The sequence below is a fragment of the Lemur catta genome, chromosome 2 (assembly GCF_020740605.2).
Source record: "Lemur catta isolate mLemCat1 chromosome 2, mLemCat1.pri, whole genome shotgun sequence".
Lineage (NCBI taxonomy): Eukaryota > Metazoa > Chordata > Mammalia > Primates > Lemuridae > Lemur > Lemur catta.
In genome coordinates, this window is record NC_059129.1 from 139,283,391 (window position 1) to 139,296,090 (window position 12,700).

The 12,700-nt window shown below is 53.2% G+C and overlaps 1 protein-coding gene across 1 annotated transcript in view; it reads left to right on the plus strand.

The window, feature by feature from the left end:
* Window positions 1–6,649: 6,649 nt before the first annotated feature.
* SYNJ2 (synaptojanin 2) overlaps window positions 6,650–12,700 on the plus strand; it is an 82,890-nt gene continuing 76,839 nt past the window's right edge. Inside the window, 1 exon segment of the mRNA XM_045544636.1 lies at window positions 6,650–6,793. Within this exon segment, the coding sequence (XP_045400592.1) occupies window positions 6,667–6,793 (127 nt within the window). The 5' untranslated portion in view covers window positions 6,650–6,666.

A 12,700-nucleotide genomic window follows, 5' to 3' on the forward strand; every position in this document is an offset into this window, starting at 1 on the left:
CCAGGTTGTGGGAGACCACAGCCTTTTGTAAGCATGATAAAATCTGCATGCATTTCTAAAATTTTAAAATTTGATCTGATTTTATTTTTGACAATGATAACTTCCATATTTGCATCTCTGTCCAGACTTTGCCCTTGGACTCCAGACTTGCATAACCTGCTGCCCACTCAACTCCTCCAGCTGGATTTGTAATCGGCACCTTCCATTAACATGCCCCAACTGCCTGCGCCACCTGCAGCCACCTGTTCCTCCCACCTTCGTCCCATCTTAGCTGATGGCAATGCCATCCTTCCAGTTGCTCCGGCCAAAATCTCCGACGTCCACATGCCTGTCTTTCTCTCACATCCCACATCTGCTGTGTCAGTGAATCCTGCTGACTCACCCTTCAGGAATTGATCCAGAATCCGACCTATTCTCCCCGCCCCACCGCCAGCCTGGTCTGGGCCCCACCAGCAACTCCCCTGCTTGTCCCAGTAGCCTCCTACCTCATCCTACTCAGTCTCCCTCCCTCTGCCCTTGTGCTCAGGTTTCAACTCAGCAGCTATCCTGAGCATGTCTCTCCTCTGCCCCCACCACTCAGGATAAAAGCCAACACATCACAGTGGCCTACAGCCAGGCCCCCTTTGTCCCCTGGCTCCTCTTCCACCACCTCCCCTGCTGCCCCAGTTTCCTCTCCCTGCCCCGGGTTTTGCCCCAGTTGTTCCCTGCACCAGGAACGCCCTCCCCTCAGATACCCACGTGGCTCACCCCTCGCCCACTTTAGTTCTTAGCTGAAACGCCACTTCCCTGTGAGGCTGCACGGGCCCCCCTGTTAAAGTTGTGCACCCCGCTTCTCCCCGCGACTTGTCCTCACAGCATGCTGCCATCGGCACATTATATATTTTGTTTGATTTCTTCCTTTTGGTAGGGGTTTTTGTCTGCTTTTTTGCTGCTATATCCCCAGCATCTAGAACAATGCTTGGCACATAGCAGGTGCTCAGTAAATATTTATTCAGTCAATCCATCAGAGAAAGAATCACGGCGATGGATGAGCAAAAGAAGTTGCGACTCCTCCACTTCCACAGGGACTAGAAGGTAATGAGGAGATTCATTTATTCATTGCACAAGCACTTCCAGACTCCTGCTGCGGTCAGGCAGTGTTCCGGGCACCAGGGCTACACCAGGGAAAATAAGACTAAACAAAGCACGGGAACCCTGCCCGGGAGCTTTTGCAGGGGCGATGGATGACAAATGGGATACATAAGTCGGCTACTTATTAGAGAGTGGTAAGTGCTAAGGCGAGAAATAAAACAAGGAAAGACGTGAAATGTTGGGGTGTATTAGTCTCTGCACAGGGTGCCACAACAAAGCACCAAGGACTGGGTGGCTGAAGCAACAGAAATTTATTTTCTCACAGTTCTGGAAGCTGGAAGTCTAAGATCAAGGTGTCGGCAGGGTTGGTTTCTGCCGAGGCCTCTCTCCTTGGTGTGTGGACAGTCGTCTTGTCCCTCTGTCCCCACGTGGTCTTCCCTCTGTGGGCACACGTCTGTGTCCAGATTTCCTCTTCTTATACAGATGCCGGTCGTGTTGGATCAGGACCCACGCGAATGGGCTCCTTTCGACTTAACCTCCCCTTTACAGACCGCATCTCTAAAGGCACCACATTCTGAGGTCCCGGAGGTTGGGAGTTCAACACATGAGTTTGGGGGGACACAATTCAGCCCCTCACGGGGCAGGTGGTGGAGGATGTTTACATGGGACGGGAAGGCCTCACTAAGGAGACAATGTTTTAACAGACCTGAAGGACGCGAGAGCAGCCGCCATGCAGTATCGGGGGACCTGCTCCCACGCAAAGGCCCGAGCAGGGCTCGCCTCGTCCCCCACGCGAGGGACGTGGACAGCAGTGTGCCCGGCTGGACGAGGCAGAGAGCAGCTGCAGGTGGGGCCCCAGATGCAGCAGGCCACAGAGCACCCAGACCTGGGCCTCCCGGGGTGAGCTGTGCAGAGTGAGCTGAGCTGAGTGGTGGCGTCGACAGGACTCCTCTGGCTGCTAGCACGGCCAGGAGAAGGACGGGCCTCGATCCAGGCTAGGAATGCCAGACCAGGTGGTGACCAAGCGTCCGCCCTAGACCCCGCCTCCAGGAGGGAGTCTTCATCCTCCCGGTTACCTCCTCCATGGCCAGGGTGGTCAATGCACTCAGGACGCCCCCCTGGGGACAGCCAGGCCCGTAGGACTGCGTGGCAGCTCAGCTTCTTCACCCTCTTCCCTCCCTCCCTCCCGTTCCCGTGCACCTCCTGCAGGCACACCCCAGCTCAGGGGCTGTGTCATGGGCACCACCCCAGAGCCCCCAGGACCGAAGCCTTCTCCCCCTCTCACCAAGGCCGGGAGGGACGGGCAGCGGAGGTCGCCTCGAGCTTTATAACCCCATCACCTGCTCAAGCCCGGGGGATACTGAATATGACAGCTGGGCTCAGCCGCAGCAAATATTCTGGGCTGTTCCCACTCTCCATTTTCCCCATGGCCCTGTCCCTTTGTCACCCGCCTCCCAACCCCCTTCACAACCTCCCTGCCGTCCTCCCACCGCTGTCTCCCTCCTCGGAACACCTGCCCTCGGGGACCTTCCTTCCTCGCCTCTAGAGCTCTCGTGCTCTGCTTTTCGCTGCCTGCCTTCCCACATGTGCAGGCCAGGCAGGCCTAAAGGGGCCCAGCTGTCACCTCTGTCCCCATCCTGCTCATCTGGTGCTTCTCCCAGCCAGGCAGCTGGAGCCAGCAGACTATACTTAGCCGCCTGCATTTCTTCCTTGATTCTTTGCAGCTGCCTTTTTGCAAAACCCTCCAGTAACACTGCCCACGCAGAGGTCACCATTGCCTTCTCACCTAACCACCGTCCTTTTCTGAGTCCTCATTCTTGGAGCCCTTCCTGAGGCTCTCAAACCACTGGCCTCTCAGGGCTTCCCAGAGCTCTCCGGGCCACGCCCTTGGCTTCTCTGCTTTCTCGGGCTGCTTCTTGCTAGTGCTTTCCTCCTGCCCCTCCCATGCTCAGACAGCCACGTCCTGCTCCCGCTTGTGCCCCTCCAGCTGCCATGTTCACATCTGGCCTTATGCAGCCACTGCCAGCTGGACAACTGCCTCATCTCAACTCAGCACAACTCAAACCAGACTCTCCTGCCCACTGACAACCGAGTAAGTGACTGACGCAAAGTCTCCATCGATGGAGGTTCAGTAAGCCAAAGTTGGAGGACGCACCAGGGGACAAACTACAGACAAACTTGTGACTGTTTTTCCAAAAGGGGAATTTGGGAACTTCGGTATTTAAAAGGGAAAGCTTATAGGAAAAAAAGGGAGGGGGTGAGGTAACACGCTACATTTTGCATACGATGAGAGATAAAGGGAGTGAAGGGAGCATCAGTTATGCAGCTGTCCCCGGTGGGTGGAAGAATGTTCCGTCTCTGTTCTGCACCTGGGAAGATAAACTTGTCATCAACGTTTATTAACATGGAATTGAACAGACTTCAGTTCTAGGAGCTGGACTTAACCTGCAGACCCAAAGTTACAATGTGCCTGTCCATGTTTATGGGAGGCCAGCAAGGAGCTTCTGTCGATCTGTGGGGGCTGTCTGTCCTCTGCAGGTGCCTGAGGGCTCTGACCTCCCCTGGGGTCTGGCTGATGCAGGTTAGCATCACTGGGAGGGGGTGTTGCATGACTCAGCCTCCAGTCTGGACCTTCCCTTTTGCATAAGGTGTTGGGGGGGGCGGTCCTGAGATTCTTATCTTCTTTTGTACTACCCAGTCCCGTCCCAGGTAAACAAGGCTCTGTGAGGGTAGCACCACTGTCTCATTCTCGAAACACTGGGGTTCTTCTGAGTCCTGACTGTCCTTTGTGCCTCTCATGCAATCAGGCACCAAATATAGACATGAATTTCTTCAAAATCTCTCCCGTCTTAGCTCAGGCTGCCATAACAAAATACTTCATGGCTTCAACAACAGAAATTTATTTTTCCCAGTTCTGGAGGCTGGGAGCTCCAAGATCAAGGTACTGGCCCACGTGGCTCCTGGTGAGGGCCCTCGTCTTCCCTCGGCAGGTGCACGGGGTGGGGAAGCAGGCAAACTCTCAGGTGTCTCTTGTTATAAGGACACTAATCCCATTAAGGTGAGGGCCCCACCCTCAGGGCCTCATCTCGCCCTAAATGCCTCCCAAAGTTCCCACCTCTACATACCATATCACTGGGGGTTAGGGCTTCCACATATGGATTTAGGGGGAGGAGTTCAAGCATTCAGACAGTAACATCGCCCCTATTTGTCCCTCTTTGTGTGCTTTGCTAACTTGCTGGGCTCCCTGGCCCCCCAGCCCACACCACATGAGTTAAACTTCCTGCTGTGGCCTACTCAGGGGCCGGTGGAGTTGGCTTTTCCTTCCTTCCCCTTAGCCCCTTCCCAATCCCACGCCCTGCAGGTGCTCTGCAGCTCAGGGATGGGATGCGCCCATCTCTCCCCACGCAGCTGCCCCCCTTGTCTTCCCAGGTTCCATCTGGGGTTGAGGTGTCCGAGCAGACCCTTTCCCTGAAGGTCTCAGTTTGGTTTCTTTCTCCAGCTGCTCAAGGTGCCAGTGTCAACTAACCCGTGGCCTACAAGACAGTGTGAACATAAAAGATGGTCCTTCGTCTGCCACCCACATGGGCCACCCCAACCAAGACCAGATGGCACACACTCGAAAACCCAGCAGCTCTGTGCCTCATGCAGCCGATACTTAGAGATGGGGGAGCAGCCACCCCAGTTCTTGAGTCTGAGATGTGCAGTTTAACATTGCCGAAATCACAGCAGAGCTGACAGTTAGTGGCATGTTATAGTCTAATAGGAAGTTTGTTTTTTTCCTCGTGGTACATAAAATAGTGGTTCATTTTACAGCTGATAGTGTCTTAGATTCTATAAGCTATAAAGCTCAAGTGCTGGTCCTGACTGTAGGAAAATTTCTAAAATATGTACAACATGCCACTGTGCAGAAGTTTAACTTGCATGATGCTAGTTAGGAAAGAGGAGAGAGAAAATAAATAGAAGACTTGGTCGTCTCTCCCGAAGACCTTACTACTTAGTTTGAGAAACAAGGCTAAGAGAAAAGATACAAAAACACTTCTCAAGCAACATATGAGCAAGTGAAAACTAAAGTCTAAGAATGTTGAGTGTATATAAACACTGTTATCTGGGACCTCAGCATTCTAGGAAGGCTTCCTGGAAGAAGTCAACTTTGGGTTTAAAAGAAAAGAGGAGGTCAGAGGCTAATCCGCCTCATTTCATGGGCACACTGTTCTCATGAGGTAATGGTATTTCCCTTCCACCGCACCATGCCTGGGATAGCCACCACATCTCAGTTGATGTGGGCAAGGAAGGGGACTGAGGGCCCAAGATGATCTCTGTTGTGTTGCCCATAATGACTTTATTACACGAGTCAGCCCGAGAGGCTGTCCACCAAGGATCAAATGTCTGGTCATTGCCGAATGTCTGCAAGGACATCACAATGTCCTGCTTGGCAGTGGGGACTGCGCCTTCCTAAGAGACATCTTCTTGCTTCAGTGCAGAATGGGGTGAGACGAGCGAGGTCAGTTTGGGGACCCGATGGGAATGCCCCGATGGAGGCCCCTGGAGCCATCGACACGCACCGTTACAAGAGAAGGAAACCAAACCTGCAGACTGCCCCAGGGGGTGACGCACGCAGGGCCCAGAAGCCCCCGCCTCCGCTCTCCTCTGCAGGCAGGTCCGACCTGGCCCGGCCTGGGCGCCAGAACCCGGCGCCAAGCGGGCCGTGCCTCAGCGTACTCGCTGCCAGGCCGCCCCCTCCAACGTGACATGCGCAGATGTGGGTCCGGGGCCACGGGCGAGGCGCCGTCACCATCTGACGCGTGAGGAACGTGGCGCTCAAGAAGTCGAGGGCACGTGGTCTGGGGGATCCTGGGGGTGGGGATCGTGGTCCGGGGATCGGGGCCCCACTTCTCTACGCGACAACACACTGTTGATCCCCCACAGCTCTGCCTGGCGGGGACTGTGGACCCCAACACCCTCACGCGTCCAACGCAAGGACACGGCGACATTTATCCGGCACTTTCCACGCGCTCACTGGGCGCCTTAGCGAGTAACCCGGTCCTCGCCCTCACCCTGTGCGGCAGCCCCCGTATCCCGCCCCCGCCCCCGCCCCCGGCTTTGCAGGGCGACCGAGGCACAGTCGGAGCCGCTCGCCCAGGGTCGCAGAAGCGGACGACAGAGGGCGGCGGGAGGGGTCCGCGGCCGCGCGGGGCTCTCCGGGCCGCACTGCCCATATAAGGCCGCGGGCGAGCGGGCGTTTCCAGGCCCCGCGGGCATCCTCCTCCGCGCCGAGGAATGCGCGGAATCTCCCTCCCGGCCGCCCGCCCGGCTGTGTGTCGCCCCAGCCCCGCGGCGCCGGCGGGAGGCGGGAGGCGGCGCCCTCACCTGCCCGGGAAGAGGAGGAGAGGGGGAGGAGGAGGAGGCGACGGCGGAGGAGGAGGAGAGGGAGGAGGAGGAGAGGGAGGAGGAGGAGAGGGAGGCGGCCGGGGAGGAGCCCGGCGGGGCGGGAGCGTCGGCGCAAAGTGAAACTCCTGCAAGTTGGGGCGCGGGCGCCGTCGCGGGCAGCGCGCTCGGGCCGGACTCGGCGGGACCCGCCGCAGCGCGCCGGCGCCCATGGCCCTGAGCAAAGGGCTGCGGCTGTTCGCGCGCCCGGAGGCCGCGGGGGAGAGCAGCGTCCTGCTGGAGGCGCGCGGCCGCGGCGACTGCCTGCTCTTCGAGGCCGGCACGGTGGCCACGCTGGGTGAGTGCCGCGCCGCGCCCCCGCCTGGCCTGCCCGCGGGGCGGCGACGCCCGGAGGAGACGGCGCCTGTCTTCGTGGACACTGGGGACGATGGGCACCTCCCTCCCCCGAGGTGGCCAGGCTAGGGCGGCGCGGGGACCTCGGGGGCTTGGAGATCGCGCGCAAGGGGGTGGCTTTTTTGAATGAAGTGGCGCGGAGGACGCCAGACAGCTCTCCGCCGGGGCCGGTGGCGCACGGAGGCCGGCCGCCCCTCTCGGGTCTGCGGTCCACGCGGCTGAGGGTTCGGTCTTTGGAGAGGCGGCTGTGATCTTTCACACCTGGCTCTGGCCGGGTGCTGCATATTCATGATGATCCCTGGGGGTGGACTTAGGAGCCGGCCCCATCCTGTGCCTGGCGCCTTTTCTTTTGCACCTGTTGGTGAAACCAGTAATTACCCTTTCGTTTTTGTTGGCTGCCTCCACTCCGGGAGGGGATGGGGACCAAAGCACCAAAACACAGACTCCAGAGAAACCGCTGATGTCTCTTACCTTTGTCTCACGAAAGTACTTGGTCAAGAAGCCTCAATACTGCGATGTATGGAACTTGTAAGCAAATATACTACCTAGTGGCTCTCCCTTTATCCTGGGTGTTAGGCGATGCCAAGCTGGTGTATTTCACCTATGGGTTTCAGAAGCTTTGCTTCAGAAGCCTTGAGACTGGCATTGTGCTAAGGACTTTAGAGACATAATTGCACTTAATTTTCACAGTTCTGCAAAAGACCTATTATTATCTCCGTATTACAGATGAGCAAACTGAGGCCCAAAGAGGCTAAGAAACTTACTTGCCCAAAGTGAAACAGTTCACCTGACTTCCAAGTGTCTATTTCTGTAATGTCATGCAACGTATGACTTCCTAGTATGGCCAACCTCCTCGTCCCTTGTTTTGTGGCTAACAATCATGAGGAAGACCTAGGTAGCACCAAAGCTGGTGAAACCAGGTAGGACTGTTAGAATTTTAAACATGAAGACTAGAGAGTAGGCTTATACCAGTAGGTATCCAGCTTTGCCATCTTCTGTGGTATTCTTAACTGAACAGTGCAGAGCAGAGTCGCTTGTACTTTAGGTGGTCAGCAAATGCAACAGGCATATGTTTCCACAATACTTTATAAATGTCTCTAGTCTTTTTGTCACATTTGTATGTGTCGACCCCCGTTTCTGATATACGTCTTGGAAGGACCATGTCTTCTATTTCCGCTTCCAGGATCATTTCATTAACATGTAGTTATCCAAGCTTGTTTTCAGTCACTTGATTATTAAAACAGTGTCTGCAGTATTCTCAGCTCAAAAATGTAGAGCAAATCGTGGATTAACTTACTTTCAGATTATTTCAGTTTGTGCTCTGTCCTGAAAAGTCCAAGTTTGGTCATTTGGTATGGCTCTGAAAGAAAACCACAGAAATTTCCATTCCATTTTAGATGTCTACTTCATACCCCATTTATTAGAACTGAGAGATTAATTTCATGATACAAACTAATGTTGCATCAAAGAGATTAAAGTATCCTTCAGCTGGCAAGGTTCATACACATTTAAGAGTTCCTTTGAAGCCACATGGAAAAAAATACATTATTTTTTCAAAAGTGAAAATTTAAAAATGATTAATGAAAGTAATATAGTGCATATCTTCCATTAGGAAATGAAGTTTGGGCTGAAATGCGCTTACATTATGTTGGTGATGACAGTACTCGGGGTTTTAGGCCAGTGGGTGTAATGAAAGGAATTGGCTCCTCCTCAGCTCACGTGCAGTCCACATGTCACTTAACCTAGCATTCGTTTTTCAGTAGACAGTGGGCTGAAAAGTTAACTTTTTAAAGTCTCTTTTGCTTAAATGAAATGAAACTTTTTAAGAAGCAGCTGTAGCATTTGGTGGTGTTGCTGGCCCAGAGGATTGTAGGAGAGAGCCTTCGGGTACCAGAAAGTTGTTTAAAACTTTTAAAATATCCTAAATGTATCACTATTGATAGAAGAGCTCTGAACTTGAAATTCCCATGTGTGTTCCAAAGGACGAGCTAGCATTTTTGCGTTCCTTTCCTTGACAAGGTCAAGAGTGGAGTGTGGGGAGCGGCTTCCTTCCCACTTCAGCTGTGGTTCTGGGGTGGGTTCCCCGTGAGCAACCAGGGGCTGAGACTACAGTTGTGGGTTGTTGCCTGGCCCGCTGCTGCTTTTACTGGGAGCAACAGGAGATTTAGGGGAGTCGGCCTGACAACGGTAAGCACGTGCCCTCTGACCTTGGGCCCAGCCCCCTCAAAGCACAGTTTACCCTTGAAAGATCCTAACTTGAAAAATGCCTCCCGCCGAAGGCGTTCAGTAATTCCTTAGTGTTTTGGGGCAGTGCGTGGAGACGGTCAGGGTCTTGAACTGTGTTGCGATATTCAGGAAAGACGGATTGTCCATGAGTGGTTGATTGTTGAGTTCCTCCCGTCTGAACCTGTCCTCCTGTTCTAACCTGTTCTAACGTGTCCTCACTTGTCCTCCTGTTTTAACGTGAACTCCGCACACTAGGCCATCTGGCCCACGAGCAGGAGAATGTTGAAGGAATAGTTCCAAATTCCTGCTTCTAAAGGAATTGGATTGAGAATCTGTCTTTTATGTGGATCAGTGGGAGCAGAAATTCCAGAGGCAGAAAAACAAAGCGTGTTAGCACCAGCTTAAAAGGTTTTCAGAGTTTTCTTGGTAACCCGATTCAGTGGTAGGAGGCTTCTTCAGCGCAGGTGAGCATGTACCAGCATCCCTTGCCCGCCGTCCTCAATTGGCGTACAGATGTTCTCTTGCTCGCACACTGGGCCAGAAAGTCCTTGGTGACTTTTTGTCTCTCTGTTTCTTATAGACTTAGGGTGGACCAGGTAAAGCGCAATGTGCTTATTGTTAATGGTTTTATCTGTTTTCAGAGTGAGCGTCAATGCTCCAAAGTTCAATGTTCTCCAAACAGCCCCCGGGAAGGGCGGCTGGGGAGTGTCCCTGTGTTTACACGTGGGTTCGTGTGCAAGTGGAACCTGCCTCCCCACTCCCCCAGCATTGCTTGGCATTGCAGGCAGCCGGGAGGAAGGGAGGGAAGGAGGAGGCTTGAGAGACTTAATTAAGTTAATAATGAGTGTCCCTAAATTACTTTGAGCTTCTGGGGAAAGGTTCTGTGTAAACAGCAGGACTGGGTTCTCCCAGCTGCTGTGTTTGTGCAGAGGCCACATGGCTTTGTTTGCATTGGTGAGGTGGCCTCAGGGCCTTGACATGGCTGCAGGGCCTTGCTCCCTTCTCAGGCTTTGTGGCCTGGACTGGGAAGTTTGACCTTGACTGGGAAGTTTGGCCTGCGCCAGAGCATTAAGGAGAATCAAATGAGCAGCCATTTTATTAATTCACCTGGAGAAAGTGCAGCTTTCCAGCACGGTCATGTAAATGCAAGTCAGTCTTTCCTTCTCGAGGAACATTTAGACAAATGAATGAGAACCATTAACAGTACATGTGTTGTTGATCCAGTATTCTACCTGTAGGAATTTAACTCAGGAAGTATTCACAGATCATGAGACCATTTTGCTTCAAAGATGTTTGTTGCAAGTTGTTTTGAATTTTTAACTGGCTAAATAAACTTTGGTTCATCTTGATAATAACAGCTAACATTTATAGAGCGCTTACTGTGTACCAGGTGCTGATGTAAGAGGGATACAGGTATTATATTATTTAATCCTCACCATTTGAGGCAGGTACTAATAATCTCCATTTTGCAGTTGGGAAACTGAGGCACAGAGTGACTTAAGAACTTGCCCGAGGAGCCACCTCTAGTTAGTGCAGAGCGAGGATTTGAACAAGGCTGGAGGCTGCAGAGAACGCTAGGTTCAGTAAAATCTCGTTCTTAGGAAAGGAATGTCCTATATATATGGAAAAAGACTCACTTTGTCCCATTGTCTCTAGGTTATCTTGGGTTTCATGTGACACACACTTTTTGATCAAGGAGGTTCCTACCTGGGGACCCAGTCAGCCGCTTTCTGAGCAGAGGGTGCAGCGTGACAAAGGGGAGGCTCCATGTCTAGGAAAAACGTGGGTGCGAGTGCCTCCATGGGCCGCCCCCAGCACTGTGACCAGAGCCTGCTGTGGCCTCAGGTGCTGAGGGAATGCATCCTCCCCAGCGCCGGGAAAAACACAAGGCCTGTCTAACAGACAGAACGTTGGGCCGAGTCTTCCCCGAGATCTGCTTGGTTTGGAGCTGAGAGGAGTGCCGAAGTGAGGGTGCTGGGCCCCCATGGGGGTGCACGTCCCTGCCTGCTTCTGGCAGGTTCTGGAGCTGGGGACTCTGCCACATGGGTGAGTGGAACTGTGCTTTGCCCCAGGGGCACCGGGACAGCGACTGCCATGGGTCGGTGCTGTGCCCTGTGCCCTGTGTGGGAGGCTGGACGCCCCAGGGCAGGTCCCACGGGCCACGCCAACTGCGCTCATGGCCGGAGAGGCCGGCACGTTGCCACTTGCCCATGAAGCTTCCTGGTTCAGAAAGTGACTCGGAGTGAGGATTCGCTGGGCGTGCACCAGCCCTGGAGGCAGGTGCCACGGCCCCCACGCTGGGCTGTGGGAGCAGGCCCAGGGCACAAATGTGAGGGTGTGACCTCATCCCAAGGCAGGTTTTTGAGGAACTGCTGTATTCCTGCAGCTCTGCCTGTTTCTGTCCGGCCTCCTCCGTCCCTGAGGCTGGGGCTGATGTCGCCACCTGCCTGCTCTCCTGGGTCCCAGGTGCAGCATGCCAGCCAGCCACGGTTCTGTCTCGGGCCACGTCCCTGAGGACAGGGCCTCATCCCACACACTCCTGCGAGGCTCAGGGCATCGCAGGTGCTAAGAAATGAAGACAGATGTCCCCAAGGTCCTTTGGAAGCGGAGTGTGGCCTCCCCTGAGGAGAACGCTGGCTCCAAATGCTTTCTTTGCTTGGTGTTGATGTGGAGCTGGCGCGGGGTGGGAGAGGGCAGGTTGTTCCCTTGGGAGAATTTAGTTAGCCCCACCAAGGCCTCAGAATATTAACCTGAAAGCAAGTGGATTACAGCCTGTATTGCCTTTCCTACTCCGGGATTCCATGTGTCTTAAAAAGAAAAGGCTTAAAACTAAGCATAGGCACCATCACTACTTCACACACCTAAAATTTTAAACTACCCAGAAATTTGAATCTTAGCAGAAGTGATTTGGCAAGACAAAATCTATGACAGCCTTGCGGCTGAGCTAAACCTAGAAATCGGATGCTATGTGGTTTTTATGGGATGCTTATGAATTAATGAAAATACATGAGATTCTCTCTCCTTGATTCTGCCCCTTTATACAACCGACAAAAACTTATCAAAAACAGTAGCAATTCAAGCTTAAATTGAGAAGACAAAGGTATTTATTAAATTATCACGAACTATGCTAATTCCATGCTGCTTTAGCAGACACTTACCAAGAGCCATGACAGTCTCAAAACGACACCTTTCATTACTGCAGAGCAATTTGTTTTTAATAAGCTGGACTGTCCTTTGGTTAGGAAGGGGGTGGCTTATGTGTCTGGGAATGTGCAGGTTTTTTTTAATCTATTTTAACTGATTATACTTTGCATGAACTTAGCTTCACCATGAATCTTATCAATGACTGGTGAATATCGTATGCTGGAAAAATTCTCCTTAAGAGGAGGAGACAGTTCTCTGCAGCTCCCGATGCCGATTCAGCAAAGCTGAGGTCAGCGGAGCAGAGACAAGCGATGGGAGCGCTGTCACACGCGGTGGCAGTACATGTGCCCGGGCCAGCAGAACAGTGACACTGGCTGTCACAGTCTGTGTCAACAATCAGGGCTATTTGTTTTTATGTAAATGATGTGGATCAAGAAAGGAATATGGAAAACCAGGGCTGGAAATGACGGGCCACCCCAGA